Source organism: Corvus kubaryi, unplaced genomic scaffold (genome assembly GCF_017639235.1).
Source record: "Corvus kubaryi isolate FWS band 111438036 unplaced genomic scaffold, C.kubaryi_AGA036_p1.0 132, whole genome shotgun sequence".
NCBI classification, from domain to species: domain Eukaryota; kingdom Metazoa; phylum Chordata; class Aves; order Passeriformes; family Corvidae; genus Corvus; species Corvus kubaryi.
Window position 1 is genome coordinate 11,514,778 of NW_024580666.1, and position 15,756 is coordinate 11,530,533.

The 15,756-nt window shown below is 34.6% G+C and overlaps 1 protein-coding gene across 5 annotated transcripts in view; it reads right to left on the reverse strand.

The window, feature by feature from the left end:
- RTTN (rotatin) overlaps positions 1-15,756 on the reverse strand; it is a 79,543-nt gene that overhangs the window by 18,571 nt on the left and 45,216 nt on the right. For all 5 annotated transcript variants that reach the window (XM_042032455.1, XM_042032447.1, XM_042032436.1 and 2 more), the window contains 8 exons: positions 15,532-15,724; positions 12,726-12,808; positions 6,633-6,741; positions 5,756-5,954; positions 4,679-4,769; positions 3,249-3,402; positions 2,967-3,104; positions 1,906-2,117 (listed from right to left, as the gene is read on the reverse strand). In XM_042032455.1, the coding sequence (XP_041888389.1) occupies positions 1,906-2,117; positions 2,967-3,104; positions 3,249-3,402; positions 4,679-4,769; positions 5,756-5,954; positions 6,633-6,741; positions 12,726-12,808; positions 15,532-15,724 (1,179 nt within the window). The remainder of the gene's footprint in view (positions 1-1,905; positions 2,118-2,966; positions 3,105-3,248; positions 3,403-4,678; positions 4,770-5,755; positions 5,955-6,632; positions 6,742-12,725; positions 12,809-15,531; positions 15,725-15,756) is intronic.

Below are 15,756 nucleotides of genomic sequence, written 5' to 3' on the forward strand. Positions count from 1 at the left end.
TTTAAGATGTCCCATAAATCCAAAGCAGACCCAGCTTTGTTAGTCTGTACCTACTGTGAGTTAGCTGAAGGGGAAATCACAGCCTTTCTTAAACACTGTAAGTTTTATATCTAGGGCCAAAATCTGAGAATTTATGTATACATTATGATTTCCTTATTAATTTTATTTCTGATCTTAAACACATGTACACAAGGATTAACATTTACATACACAAAACAATCAAAGCCTTTCAAAGTCAGCATGTGCACTTACTCTATGTCTTGTATGTGATAATGAATACCAATTTGAGACCTGGTCTACTAATATTCACACCTGCACACTGGGTATTAAATTAGCATTTGCCACTGCATATATCAGGTATTCTGTAGATTTTACGTATTTAGGATGATTAATGGGGATGACTGTTTGAGAAATCTCTCATCCTTTTCTATATTAGCCAATTATTTGCTTGACTGCTTCTCTTTAAGAGTGGTTCTCCTGAAGAAAGTCCATATTTAAATCTTTTGTGTTGTTTTTCCATTTTTTATGGTGATTTTGTTTAGGTGTTTGTTGTTTTAATAGCTCAGTTTACATCCCATGGGCTCCTCATTCCACTGTCCTCACAATGATCACCATGACGGGGTGTAAACAAATACATGTACTTTGATCTAAAAAACTGAAGTTGTTTCTTTCCTAATTCTGTTATCCTTTTTGGGAGATCATAGCAGCTATGTAAGGACCCAGAGAGCATAGGCTATCTTTTGAACTCTTTTATGAACAAAATGCAATGCCTATCTACATCTCTGAACAGTTAAAAAGCATGTTAAAAGCTGGTATCTCTTACAATACTCAAACTATGTCTGATGTCCTCTCATTGACCTGGCTGCAGTTCATTCTTCATTGCATCAACTTTTTCTGCTGTCACTGTAAGAATCATCCCCTTTTGTTGGCAGATATGTACACTTGTATGAAAATAAGCAGTTACGTACATTTGTATGAAAACAGAGGAATGTTACATGTCTTTATCAGACATACTCTCATGCAACCACACTTTTTGTGCCAGAGCCAAGGAGTTTTGTTTCAGGCACATATGCAAGCATTAAATACAAAAACCTAGCAGGATATTTAGTAAACTGTGGGATTTGAATGAAGTGCCCCTGTTTTGCTTGAGTCCCTGAAAATCGTGTCCTCACAGGAAAATGCTGTGCACTGAAATTATCTGAAATCAGTTGCCAAAACCAGAGAATTCTGGTTTCAGTGGCCGGTAGAGTGACCAAGAAAGACCGTCTGGGGAAGTTTTTCCTCCCTGAAACACAGCAAGTTCTCAGTGGACAGAATACCATGCCCCAATAGATATGACAAAGCCACAGTGCTGCAACAGAGAAACAAAGGAACACAGTGTTTGTGACAAATACCAGGACAAGTCTTGGTAGGAGTAAGGTTATTCTTCAAGAATTCAGCATCCATAGGAAGAGAGGAGATGAATGCCAAGAGAGCATTCTTTTGGTCACACCATCCAATATATGACCAATAAATGTAACAAAAATACATTTTACACAGCAAAATAGTACTAAGGTACTTATTTAAAAAATAGTTCTAAGACAATGACTTATAGAAATCATAAGTTACATTATATAAAATGTGCATCATTCAGAAAAAACACTACACTTCTAATCATAGATCACTATGACTGTTACAGTGACAACTGCACATAATTTAAAGAAGAACAATAAGTATATAGATAAAAGAACTAAGTTGTGAGGGAAAACAAATTAGACACAGATTTCACATATAACTTTGCTTACTACTAAGTGACAGAAGACATTTTACCAATCCGCAAATAAGGGAAGGATTAAATATAAAAGAGGTAAAAGAATAAAAAATGCAAAAATATATCCTGAAATCACTTTGTCAAATTTTAAATACCTGAATAATTAATGCAGTAAGTTGAGTTACTGGTGCCTGGCATCCTTCAGTGTGATCCAGAAGAAAGCTAATAGTTGGATTCTGACACACACACTGTTTATCCTGGAGCTGTTTTCTTCCTTCCTCATTCAAAAGGACAGAGAGGAACTGTAAACTAGCCACATATAAAGCAGGATATGTGGTAGACAGATGAATACAATCAGAAATGGTATCTAAAAGGTTAAACAAAAAAAATTAAAATTTTTACATTTCATTATGAATAAAGCTCAAGTATACTTTAGAACACAGAAAGACTTATCAAAGAAAGCATGTGAACCCAGAAGCAGTTATACTGTGCACTGCCCAAGGAATTCTACAAATTCTATGCATCTAAGAAGTCTTTAAAAAAACCTAAGAAAGAAAAGTTTGAGTTTTATAAGGGTGGAATGAATTAATTGCTCTGCATTCATTTTACTATAAAACAAAAAAGCAATCTCCATTTCACTCAAATCACTCATTTGTTCAGTAATTTTTTGAACTCTCCTCACTTTATCAGCAGCTTACATCATAAAACAAACAGTATCCATTAGCTACTTTATTTGCAACTGGATTTGGGTTCACTAGATCTCTTAACATGCACAAGCTTGTCTGGACTATGCTCATACTCCAGTATTGAAGCACTTCACAGAATCTTGCCTAGCTATGCAAGTAACTAACATAAGAATAATTAAAATATAAAGAAACAAACAAACCCCTGTATAATAATCTTGAATTCTTATGTCTCTTATCTCCCCTCAAAACTTTGCTTTCCTTTATGCAAGGTATTTAAAAAAACAGAAGGGAAAAAATTGAAGTGCTAATGGATCATTTCACAAATGCTACATTTGGTTAAGGTTTACAACTAAAATCACTAATCCATACATGTGAAGAAAACAAAACAAGTCAGTCAAGCTCTGCACACATTTGGTTTTCATTGTGGATATCTCATTAGTAATTACTTAATATCATCTAAACAGGAATGACTCTCTTTTCTATTTGTTGATTAGTTGCTAGGAAAAAAAACATCCAGGAATAGTCATTACCAATTATTGCTGTACAGTGATTTGCAAGGGCTGCTGTCACAGATGGAAAAGATATCTGGCCACTTTTCCACAGTAATGTAGCTAGAAAGCTGAAGAAGTCTACCCATGTTTCATGAAGTACAGACGTTAACTCGGTATCTGCAAAGATAACACAGAAAAAAATCAAACTGTTTGTGCACAAACCTGGAAAGCTGAGCCTGACCACACCTGTCCATTTACGTGAAGGTGGTAGGTAAATGAAGACCTGCCTCTGTCTGGTTATAAAGGAAAGTACATCATTACCTAACCCATCTTTGGGGCGTACGGTGAGAATCTTGAAGGTATTCCCCAAGAGAGGTTTCAACAGTTCATCCTGGCTTACAAGATGAGAGTCCACCAATAAACATGATTTTAGAAGCCTGGACACAGATGACACGTACTGAAGTAGTAACAAGACCTGTTAAATATTTGTAGAAAGATATCAAATAAAGCCATATATTTACACCTTCCACATTATTTTAAATTTACTCACATTACATCAACCGATTCATAACATCTTGAATTAATATACAGCACTTAAAATAAATAATAGGGCATAAAATTAAAAATGTTTCTCTTAATTTTTACTGTAGAAGATGAAACAGAAACCTTAGTCTGGAAACATATGCGTGCAATCAATTTTCTCATAACAAAGCAAAAGCTCCTTGTGCAAAGGTCACGACTCTTGCTACATGTACAGCAGCATACTCATTGGAAGCTCACAAAGAAAAACATAAGAATGGTCATTAATACTGAGGAATACATCTGTCTTCCTAGAAACAGAAACTGACATATTTATTTACTCTCGTAAGTTTTCTGTAGAAACACATTTCTTTAATTAGAGGAGTAATTTTCTTCAAGATAAATTTGAATGCAGAGCAGCAGAAGCTATGAAATGGTGCTATGTCATGAAACAGTAAGTTCTACATATTGTATATACAGAGATAAATTTGATTAAAAGGTAGTTCTATCAGCAGTAACCCTATATAGTTTGCATACATCAAAATTAGTGGAGAACTATGTAAGTGTCTGCAGGATCACAGACAAGGCAAAGCAGCTAGGTTTGTTATAGACAATAAATATCCAATGTGTCAGTAACTGTATCTGGCTCATGTTGGGGTCCCTCCCCCGCCGTGTAGCCCTGGGAGAGGGGCCCTGAGGGCACAGACACGGGGCTTCCCTGCCCCTGCTCAGCCTCGTTCCCATTGGTTGGTTTGTGTTCCCTGCGCGGGCAGAAGGACCCTTGGTCCCGTGATTGAGCAGTTCCTTGGCAGAGCTCCGGCCATGCGGCTGGAGAAATAAACATCTCTGAAACATCTACCAATAATCTGTCCATATATATTTCTTTTCCACGGGCCTCATTGTCTGATACATCGTGTTGCAGTATCCGCTCATACTTCAGTAACAAACAAAAAAACTCTACTACAGAATTTCTTCAATGGCTAAACTTAACTTTTACTTTCTAAAGACAATTAATTTTCAGTTTGGTCATCCTAATTATAGTTCTAACACAGAAATTAATTTTTCTACATTGAATAAAATGGTTTATTTTCACTTAAGCTTTGTCAAAAGCACAAAGATTCACATGAATGCCTATAGCAGTTTGTCTGGACTATGTTAATGATCATAAATTAGGCTAACATAATTAAATTCATAACTTCAAAAAATTAGAAAGTAACAAATGCTTCTCTAACCTGAGCTTTTACATGTTCTGTATGACATCGATGACCCAATGGAGCCTTCAGTTCCAAGATATATCTTTCAATCAGATTAGCACTTACAAGACTAAAACAAAATAAATTGGTTAGAAATACAGTTAAATAATTAAATGTTCTATTAACTTAACATTTCAGAAAAGAGAAAAATATACATAAACAGAGTAAAAATAAAGTAAGACACAATTACTGGTAAACCCCACTATTTTAAGAAAGTCTATGGCAACTATAGTAGCAGTAAGTTGCTTCAAAATAGCTAGACTAATATAAATTCCAATAGCTGTTACTGTACTGGAAAAAATAAATTTTTCCTATTTGATTTCTTATTTTCTTTCCTCTAGAAGAAGAAACAGCTCTATGATCATATAAGCTGCATTCACATGAGGGTCGTTGGGGGTTTTTGTTTGTCTGTGTTTCATTTTTTCCATTAACTGGAGCATGTAGAGCAACTACAAATGCTCTTGAAAACTTTTACCAAAAAATGAACTAGTTTTTCATGCTGCACTTCAGGACTCCCAAACACGTTTTACAGACAAAAGAATTTGCTATAATGGAAGTGGAAACATGGAATAAAATCTGAAGACTTCTTTGAAGCGGTTCCTCCTTTTAAGAAGAAGTAAAACACTAGGATCTATCAGCCAAATTTGGCAAGTTCTATTTACTCTCTTTTAGTGTGAGAATCCTTGGCTCATCTTCAAAATATTTCATACAATTCAAAGAAGAAAATCATAAAATGAGCTGAAATGATCTGTAATTCGAAATACTTGACAAGAACCTCAAACATCACGAGAAGAACACAGTAGTCCTGTATAAGACATAGACCACAAATGGAATCACTGACTACCTATTCTGTGAAAAAAAAAGAAATCATTCTGATTCTTTTCTTTAGCTGATTGTATTTTTTTTTTTAAAAAGCAGTTTTGAACACTTCAGGAGCAAGAAGTGATCAATATGTTTAACAGTTTTAGCAAGAAACATGGGTAGATCTCATGCAAAGATTTTTTAAACCTCTATCACTATACCTTGTTTGTAGTTCAACAGTTATTGATCTCATACCTGCTGAGAGTTGTTAGCAAATGTGTTTGTTGAAGAGCAATTCCAGTATCTTTTGGCATGACAACCAGCAGATTGTGCAGAAGGCTGCAAACAGCGGACAAAAGGGCAGGTGTGACTACAGCACGCTGTTTAGACAGAGCAGCAGACATGGGAGAATCATGTTCACTTGGAGATTCTGTTATGGTTGTATCACTTTGACCTAGAGTGTGTTGAATAAAAAAAAAGCAACCAAAACAACCAAAATATTAAATTACAGCAGTTACATAAAACAAATTTATTTCTATTTTTCATAAAACATCCAAGTCCTCTCTATATTTAAACTGTATACTCAGGAATGAATGCAAAAAAAAGAAGAAATCAGATACAGGAAATACGAGGCATTAAGTAAAGATAAGTAGCAAATTTGGAAAGATGCAAATTCCCAGTCCTTTCTTTAAAAGAATAATATTTTTATTGGCACATAGCTCTCACTACATACATGATTATAAATATATTTTTTACATTATATTAGTTTTTATCTATCTACATATAAAGAGAATTATATATACATCTTTGTGTATGTGTGTGCATGCACACTCCTGTGGGCACGTATGCATATGACAGCTACACCATGATTGATGTGTTGAAAACGTGACTAGATGCCAGGAAGAGAACCTAAGTCTTGAGTTACATTTCAAGCAGTACCATTTTCACTTGCTTCTGTCAAATTTAATATGAAAGAAAGTGTTTAATGTTTGTCTTCTAAAACAACCACTAGAAGCATCAGCTGCTCCAGCAACATGCAAGTTGTACAATGTACAGCATGAACAAATACTGAAATATGGGCAGGTGAATACACTGTATTTAGCATTAGGTACACAACTCAAGCTTGACTTGCCTTGTGCTGTAAGCCGATCAACTACAGTTTCAGGAATAAAACTGGCTGAACTTGGAACTGTTGCCTGAAGCTCAGTAACACTCCCCAGTGATGGTGATGCAGACAGAATCTAGAAAGTCATAAAAAGGAAACTAGTTGATTCCAGCTTTTACAAACTAGTCTTCTATTTATATTCTGCTTGGGAAGGGGGAACAACCCATCATAACCAACAAAACCAAATACGATGTAAATATTACTGTTCAAAATCAATTTGATTAAATTTTGTCCTAGTCCACTATGTGTGTGTATATATGATAAACATCCAATAATTGAAACTGTTAAAATATGGGCAATATGAACAGTCTGAAACACTTCAGTTAAAAACTGATCAATGCCCATGTTACTGGAAATTCCTTCTCTTCATCCTTCTTTTTCATCCATATAATTGACTCAACCTACATTTGGATAAAGATAGAAAGACATTACTGAAGCATTTAAACTCAAATTTTTCATGGATTATTTGCTCTACTGAGAACATGAACACTTGTCCCTTTGTACCAGAACACACTCAGATAAAAATATCACACTTACATTTGTGATCAGTCAAAGTTGACGTCCCTGAGTCTTTCTGACTCTGGGTACTTTTCTTAACCTTAATCCTGTGATCCCTATATATATTCATTACATAGTGAAGATATGAGATGTTTAAATGACAGTAGATAACTGTACTGACACCATACCATGCTCCTCCTACCAATTTTGCATTATTTACATTATGAATTTTGTGTGTTTTCAAAAGTTCTTAATGCTCTTGCTACTGTGTTTACAACCACAAGCCTGAGATCAGAAGACCCAAAGTGTCCAGCTAAATTATGTGTTTTTTGTGAAACAAGACCTGTAACCTGTTTCAGAGCATAGGACAAGTATCTATCATGTCAAGTCACTCTTTCACTTCTGGTTTTTATTTTCTCTATGGACAATTCACATCAGACAATTTTCTTCAAGAGTGTCACTATATGGAGCAAAGAATACAGGAAGTGGGGGAATCCAAAGAAATCCCTACACAGTTACAACCTGAAGAAGGGTGTTATTAGAATTTTCCTCACAGTGAGCTTTCTAAGGAAGACTGAAATGTTTCAAAGGTTTGGGGTTTTTTTAAAGGTTTATTAGAATAACATCTGGAATATATTTTTACCCAAGGAAATGGTTAAAAGTGACTTAACAGACAAAACGGGTGCAGGGAAGGAAATCACATATCACTCTCTTCCTAGCTATTGTATCCTTGCAACCTCCATGTTGTAACTTCCTTTTCTCCCCCATTTCCCTCTGGTCTCCCACTGTTGTTCATCCTACAGTCTTGAGTCTTTCTTGTCAAGCCTGCTCAGTTGTTCCTCAAGAAAAGTCAGAGGGTTACTGTAACACATAAAACAAGCTACTGTAAGATTTGGGGGTGTGTCCAAAACCCAGAATTCACACAGAGCTTGGATCACCTAAACACTAGGATGATGCTTGGCTAAATAATTTTCTTATTAGCCAAATGCAGTACCAAACTGTACTGAGTGACTGAAATTCAAATTCTATTTTGATTTCACAAATAAAAAGCATATTTTCCAATTAAAATAAGCTATTTAAAGTTTATGCTTGCTAATTTAAATAATTATTAAAATCCATTATTTATATCAAACCAATCTATCTTGACACATGGCAAATTCTGCATTTATTCAGCACTATACTTCAATTCCAAGCATTCTAATAGGTGACAAAAACCATAACTCTTTTCCCTAAACAGTGCAAACCCAAAATGTAACTTCTAACAGTCCATATGGTTCTTCTGAAACAAGTAAAACCAGAAAAAGACTTTAACTATACTGAGATTCATCTTACAGATATTATTATGAATTATACAACCTTTCACATATTAGTAAACAGTATCAGCTACTCCATACAACTGTTCTTTCTCTATCCTACAACTCTCTAAACACTTTGGGCAAGAAAATAAAAAGAAGTTCTCAGTTATGTTAAAAAAAAATTTAAAAAAATGCAAAAGCTTTATCTAGTTAGAAAAATATCATTATTGATAATTGCTTCACAGTGGGAAATAGATTAAAGCCATAAATTTTCTGCTATCATAACAGAAAACATACAGTAACACAATGAAGTTGTTTCCACACTGTTCTGCCTTCCAGGAAAAAAAAAAGATATTACCACTTTTATAAATCACCTTTGATAAGGATGAACTGGAAGTCTGGGACACTGGACACAAGTCTTTAGTAAAGGATATTTACTACTGCCACCATATTGGTCCTGGGAGCAATGAAGCATTGTTTTGCTTAACAGTGAAACTTTAGAAGGGGGTATAACAGGGGAAAAGGTTCTCTGTGTGTGGAGAGGAGATGACAACTGCAGATTAGAACTAATTCAAAAGAATACAAAAATTGTCAGAGTGGAAACAGAAGAAATGTGAGGGTTTTGCCATTTATCTACCAGATAGGAATAAAAGCTCTTTTCTTAACCTCTAGTACAAAAATCCCTGTGGCATTGCTTTAATAGGCTTGCAGTGATTAATTCTATTCAGTTCTCTTTTCAAAGGTTTAAATCACTTAACTGTATAACACTCTGGTAACCACGGTTCCAGAAAATAAAGCACACATTTCATAAAAAATAGCAAGAAGATTTCATAGGAAAGAATGGCCATGACTTAAAGCTGTCTGGGAACTGTCTGTAGATCTTTAGCCCAAATAATTTTTAGCTCAAGTTTTTTAATAACTGCTCATTTTGCTAAGATGTCCTGGACACAGCCTTGCAGTGTCAAGCAAGTTGGTATCTCCACGCAGATTGGTGATCTCTTGTCATACGTACTAAACACAAACCAAACATGTTGGTTAAAACAAGAGTAAGGATTTGTCTTCTCTAATGATAACCTGAGTTAACGTTTAAACTAGTTATTCTAGAAAAGACCAAGATTATTAATCATGTCAGAACTAGCCTTTTTGCAGTATCCACATTCCAGTTCACAGAAAAATAAAGATGAATTTGACAAAAATCTGTAATCCACTGGGATCTTAAAGACACAAAATACAGTCCACACGAGTTAACACAGAACAGACAATCCAGTTCTGCTGTCTTTTTCTATTACATTGAATCATTGATTTAATCCCCGCATAACTATTCTTTACTGCATAAAATGAGCAAAATTTTACTTATGGTCTCTGTAAAATTTCTGACACTCTTTGTAATTTTCTCAATTTTTCTTTCTGCAAATTTGGGGAAAATAATTGGGGATGGAGAAAAAAAGATGAAGCCAAAAAGTAATTTAGTTGCAACTTTCAGTTAAGGTCATATGACCCTATGTGAAATCAGCTCATGATAGCAGACATCTCAAATAAAGTACTGGTTACATGAAACTGGAAAGCAGGGAAAACTAATAGCATGTTAGGAGTAGGAATAGATATGGACATACCTAGATCAACCTTTTTTTTTTTTTTTAAATGTTATTAAAATATCAGAGAATAGTTTTCAATAGAAACAATTCTACTTGGCTTGATTGCCCATTCTCAGGTATTTGTGGGTGTTTTCATCCAATCTGTGCAATGCACCTAAAACACATTTCTCCCTTCAATAAGACCTGCAGGTTCCTTTCCATATGTGATGGGGAAAGCACGCCATCTCGTGGGCTTGGAATAACAATATCTTCCTGGCACCATCAACATCCAACATTTAGCAACAAACTTCTAAAAACTTTTTGTAAAGACTTCATAACTGTATTTCTTTACTCATACATGAAAACAGTAATTGGGTTGAACTGTAACCCAAAAACTTGAAGTTATATAGGAATAAATTACAAATGGCTGGTTTCAGGACAAGTTTGAATTTTCAGAAGTATTTCCTAACTTCACTAGATAAGACACTTCAGGTAACCGCGCTCTGAAATACAGTTTGCAATCAGACTCCATTAAAGTTACGCTCCTCCATCTTTTTTCTCCTAATAATAGTGGCATTGGAACATTAGAACTCTACCTCTTGCAGCTTGGAAATTTTCAATCTGTCATGTCAGCACTGGCATTTTTTTAAAGGTAAGAAACTGAGTTAATTTAAAAAACCCAAAACTTTACAGTTGCTAAAAATGTCCATGAAGGATAAATGGAAATTAACTTCCAGAAATGACAATCAAAGTCTTAGTGTGAGTTTGTGTCAGGGAAAGAAGGAAAACAAAACAAAACACAAACTTCTATAAAACTCACATGGTTAGCTGTAAGAGCATAAGCTTAGTAAGTATGAAGTCTACAATATGTGGAAGACTGACATAAATTAGTGTATCTTAGTACTACACTGTGCTTTCCACTTTTAATAATTAGTTGTCTATCTGTTGAATGGAATAGTAGAGCTAAGTCTTTATGTTAAACTATGATGCTACTGTATATATATAAATATAATACATTAACTTGATGTAGTTGACTCCAAATTATTTTTCCTTTTTTTCTTTTTTTTTAAGCTACTGAAGCTGAAGAAATTTAATGTAATGAACTCTAAAATTATTCATAAAAACTCAAGCACAATTTTAAGTACATTAGACACCCATCCCTGATAAGAATTGCTGGAATTTAATTTTCCCTTCAAGTAACATGAAAAAAACAAGATGAAATTTGTTCAACTTTCATTCTTCTAAGTAAATGGTACTCAGTTTATTCAGTGAAAAGCGATCTGGGAACAACTGCTTTTAAAAAAATCTGAGATTCTTATGTAAATGTTTTTAAAGCAGCAAATATGATTGCATATACCTCCTGATTGACATGCACTTTCATTTATTTTGGTTTTAATCTTCAAATTTGAATATTTGTGTTTAGAATAACCCCAAGGGGTTGAGGGGGATTGTTGTTTTAGATTAACGAACATCAAATTAATTAATAAAATTTGTGAAAATTACATATTTTAGCTTACAATTAGACTGTACTTTTTCCTCAATAATTAAAAACATGCCAGATAACATTATGAGTACTAGACAGCAATACATTTATAAGAGAGAATCAAAAGAGTAACGAAATTATACTTGTGTAATACTTTGAGATGAAATTTCAATACTGGTTTTTCTGTTTTTATTTTTACCATGTTCCACAGCAAAACTGGGAATAGCAATTTTAATCAATAAAAAAATATAGGATCTTGTAATTTCTCAGCCTTTGTCACATCAGTACATGCATCTATTTAAGAAAAAAGAAATTTCTGAGCAATGAAATTCTGGCTTCCGTAATAGATTAGATGGTCATTCTTAAATGAAAAATTTTGAATATTAAACCAAAAAAATGGATTTCAGTGCAACATGTCAGAGTTTTATTGGAGCTATACCGCAGTCTTTGAAAAATACATGATTTTTATCAGGTAACTAATGAATGTTATAAAAGCTTCCTCCACAGCCTGAACTGATATTGCAAGTCCACCCTGGAACTGAAAGAATGTATTTCAATTTCTCCTCCTTTGCATTTGCCATCTTGAAAGATGGCACATGTGGACAGCTTTTCATTGCAGTAGTCATCCCAGCCAGAAACAAATTTTTCAATCAGCCACCTGCTTTTTGTTTTGCATGTCCTTTTTGGGCCCTGCAAACACTTGTGCCACTTTTAAATTCTACAAAAGCATTTTCATAGTCCACGCACAGAATACCCAATGTATTTATGTGGCTTTGATTGATCCAGTTCTGTAGCTGTGTTGTGTAAATACAGGTTCACTGTGAAAGGACAATTTGGATAAAAGCAACAGGAGTGACAACCAGAAATGGAGACGACCGCATTTTGTCAATAAAGCCAATTAAAGAGTAATCTCTAGAGAAAATGTCTTGCTGTGGGAAGCTATAGAATTCAGTACTGCCTTATGCACTGAGCTAGTCAAGGCAAGCTATCTCATTTATTTTTGCTCAGGTCAATAATCATGAAAGGGTTTTTCAGCATATTAAAGCTACATTGGAGTGAATTTCAACTTAGTTTCACAGCTAATTTCTGACTAATTTCAGGTTTTGTGTTTTGCTGGAGTTTTTTAAACAATTTTAAGAATGCTAATTTTCTTGAAAGCAGTTTACAAACAACTTTATATTTAAAATTAATAGATTACTCTGCAAGTTACCATAGTTTCAGATGTTGAGTGAGAATGTGAAGATTTGCTCTGACTCGGTGGAGCCTTCCAAAGATTAAGAGAATCATCAAAATCTGTAGGGAAACAAAAATAAGAATCAAAATTACTGTAAGATCAGCAGAGAGTATAACAAGCTTTTTAAAGGATTGTTTCAGTGAAAAAGTAGCCAACCACAGCTATCCTTCTGAAGATCTCAGAATACAAGTTTTCACACAGTGCACCTATGAAATCTTATCCATCAAATTCCCTGAATAAACAGAAATAGAAGTTTTTCAGTGCAACATAGTCTAGAAAAAGCTACACTTCGCTCAAACTGCAGTTGCATAACCTTTAGTCATTTCAAAAAGTTCAGATTTAGTTTTAGTTAAAATGCAAGAGTACAAAAGTATTGAAGATACTGGGGTCTCAAAGAACACACATAATGAACAGATGTCCTTGTCTTCAAACAAATTCACTTTTTAAGAGAAGTAGTTTCAAGAGAACCCATATTCATAAATAAAATACAGGCAGAATTACTTTGTAAATCTGTTTTAGAATAAAAAGTGCCAAAAATTTTATAGCACAAATCTGTCAATAATAGTTTAGAAACTTTCATATATTTAGAAGAGAAAATAAAGAATAAAGCTAGACTACACAGACTGCAAGTGCAAAGCCCACAAAAGTAGATGTCCTATATGTGTCTTCACTAATTACTCAACTGAACTATTTTATTTTTAGCATAACTTTGCAGATGAGTTTTTTATATTCCTGAAAAATGTGAGAAAACTACATAGGGAAAAACCCAACAGGGTTTAGGTCCTGTTCTCCGCTTTCTAAAGAAAGAAAAAATTTGTTTCTTATTCCTGAAATACTGTATTTTCTGGCTTTGCTTTGCAATGAGATGATAAAACTTATCCCAACTGCTCACTCAAAAGTTGTATCATTCTACATTTTGAGTTACTCTTAGATAAGACATTGCATCGCTAACAGAACTACCAAAAGGCACAAATAAGAGGACCATGGGAGCAGTAAAATATCTTGGATTTTGTATACTGCTGAGGTATTTCTCTCAGTGAGTGAACCAAGAATGCTTCTTTTCCTTGGGTCTGTCATAAAGTTGTAACTTAGCTGGGGAAATTCCTCTTCTGTTCATGCCTCTGGAACAGGTTTAACAAATGCAGACTTTAGCAGGATGCTCTGCCTGCAATGCAGAGAACAACTCAAACAATACTTCACTTTACAAAACTATAAGTGGTGAACCGAGAGGGGGTGTCATGCTGCTTTTGGTATTGAATTATGTTAAAACTTGCCTGACTCGTCAAGCCCAAAAGGTAAACATCCTGATAGTGAGTTGAAGGATACTTTATCATATCTGCCACATTTATCTAAAAATCCTAAGGCACAGCTGGCCTGAGACATATGACTGACAGTCAATCACTTTAAACTCTCAAAGTCCAGTCCCACTTTCAAAAAGCAGGTTCTTCTAAAATACCCCTTGAAGTGCGTGTGGAGATTCCTCCCTTGGGTGGGGATGCCCCTCAAGGTCACTCCTCCAGACTGAGCAAAAGAGATGTGCCCAGGGTCATTGGTATGGGTGAGTAACATCAATCTCTACTTAATAATTGCTTCCTTTTTGCTAGCTGTAATACAGCTGCTTTAATAGAGCACACTATACTGTACTATACTAGTAGTTTTAGCTTCTATACTGTGTAGCAAATAATGCTGATTAAGATTTTTTTGTCTCATCATTTAGCATAGCAAGTCATTCATTCTTATATAAATATATCTGGTTTGGCATCCTTAATCCTACAGGATAAAGTCAAAGGTTCAACCATACCTCTATAATTCCTTAGATTTAAACCACTGACAAAGTCTGGGTCTAGGATTGGATCCAGCTGCACCCAGGCTCCACTCTGAGGAGGAGCTAAGAGAGCCAGGGGGTCCTTCCTCCACCTCATGATTCAGTGGGAGGGCTTCTCTAAACAGCTTTGTCTGAAGTTTAGTCCACCCATGACGACTTAAAAAGAACTATTTAAATCTACAGTCTTAAAAGATGAAAATATGGAAACTTAGGCCCACAAATAGGAACAAAAAGAAAAAGAACTCATTAATTTTCTGTCCCTTGAAAGCTTTTACTAACTGAGCTCTGAAAAATCCCCTAGCTCTCTAAACTTATGATCATCATATAATTTGGACAAGAACGTGTGTTCCCACAATGCATCATATAGTGAGCCTTAGAAATATTGTTCAGTGAATGATTAGTCAATATAAATGTTAGATCTGAGATATCCCAAGGGTATACAGGTTAAAAATAAACAAATAAATCCAATCTGAGTATTACATTTCATCAGTCTATGAATTAAATTATATCTGAATGTCTTAGAATGCAGCTTAATTCAGATTATTAGAGTCCACTCCTACTCATGTGACCTTGAAGTTGAACACATCAAGAAACAGGAGTCTTAAAAGCAGTCAACATATTTCTTTTCCCCAAATTTTCCTTGTATGAAAGTTGACTGGATGTCACAAAGTGGAAATAAGTAAAAGTATTTTACCGCCAATATTTTGCAAGAAAATGCACTGCAGAACCAATTATGTCTTTTCCATTTTCAACTTTTTGGAGATGCAAACTAGTTAAACTAGTAACTTATTTACTTAAATCCTCACAGCAATATTTCGACTCCACAACATATTTAAGTGCAGGGTTTATATATTTTTAGTTTCCTTTTTATTAAGAATTATTGGAGGTAAGTGACTCAAAATTAGAAGTTATTTAAGTAGGTTTAAAATACTACAAGATTACATCAACATCACTTACCAGTTACACCACCTTTTTCTATGTTGAGGTTGTCTTCCTTGTAAGAATTCAAATCAAACATGTAACATCCCAGGTAACAGTGTTTCACCATCTGATTCACCTGTTCATAGAACTGGCAGTGATACAAAAGGGCCTTAAGTGCAGGTATTCCTGTGTGAGAGAGGCCAGATTCTTCATCATGTACACAAGGACCCTGAAGACATGAAATCCACAAACATCATTACT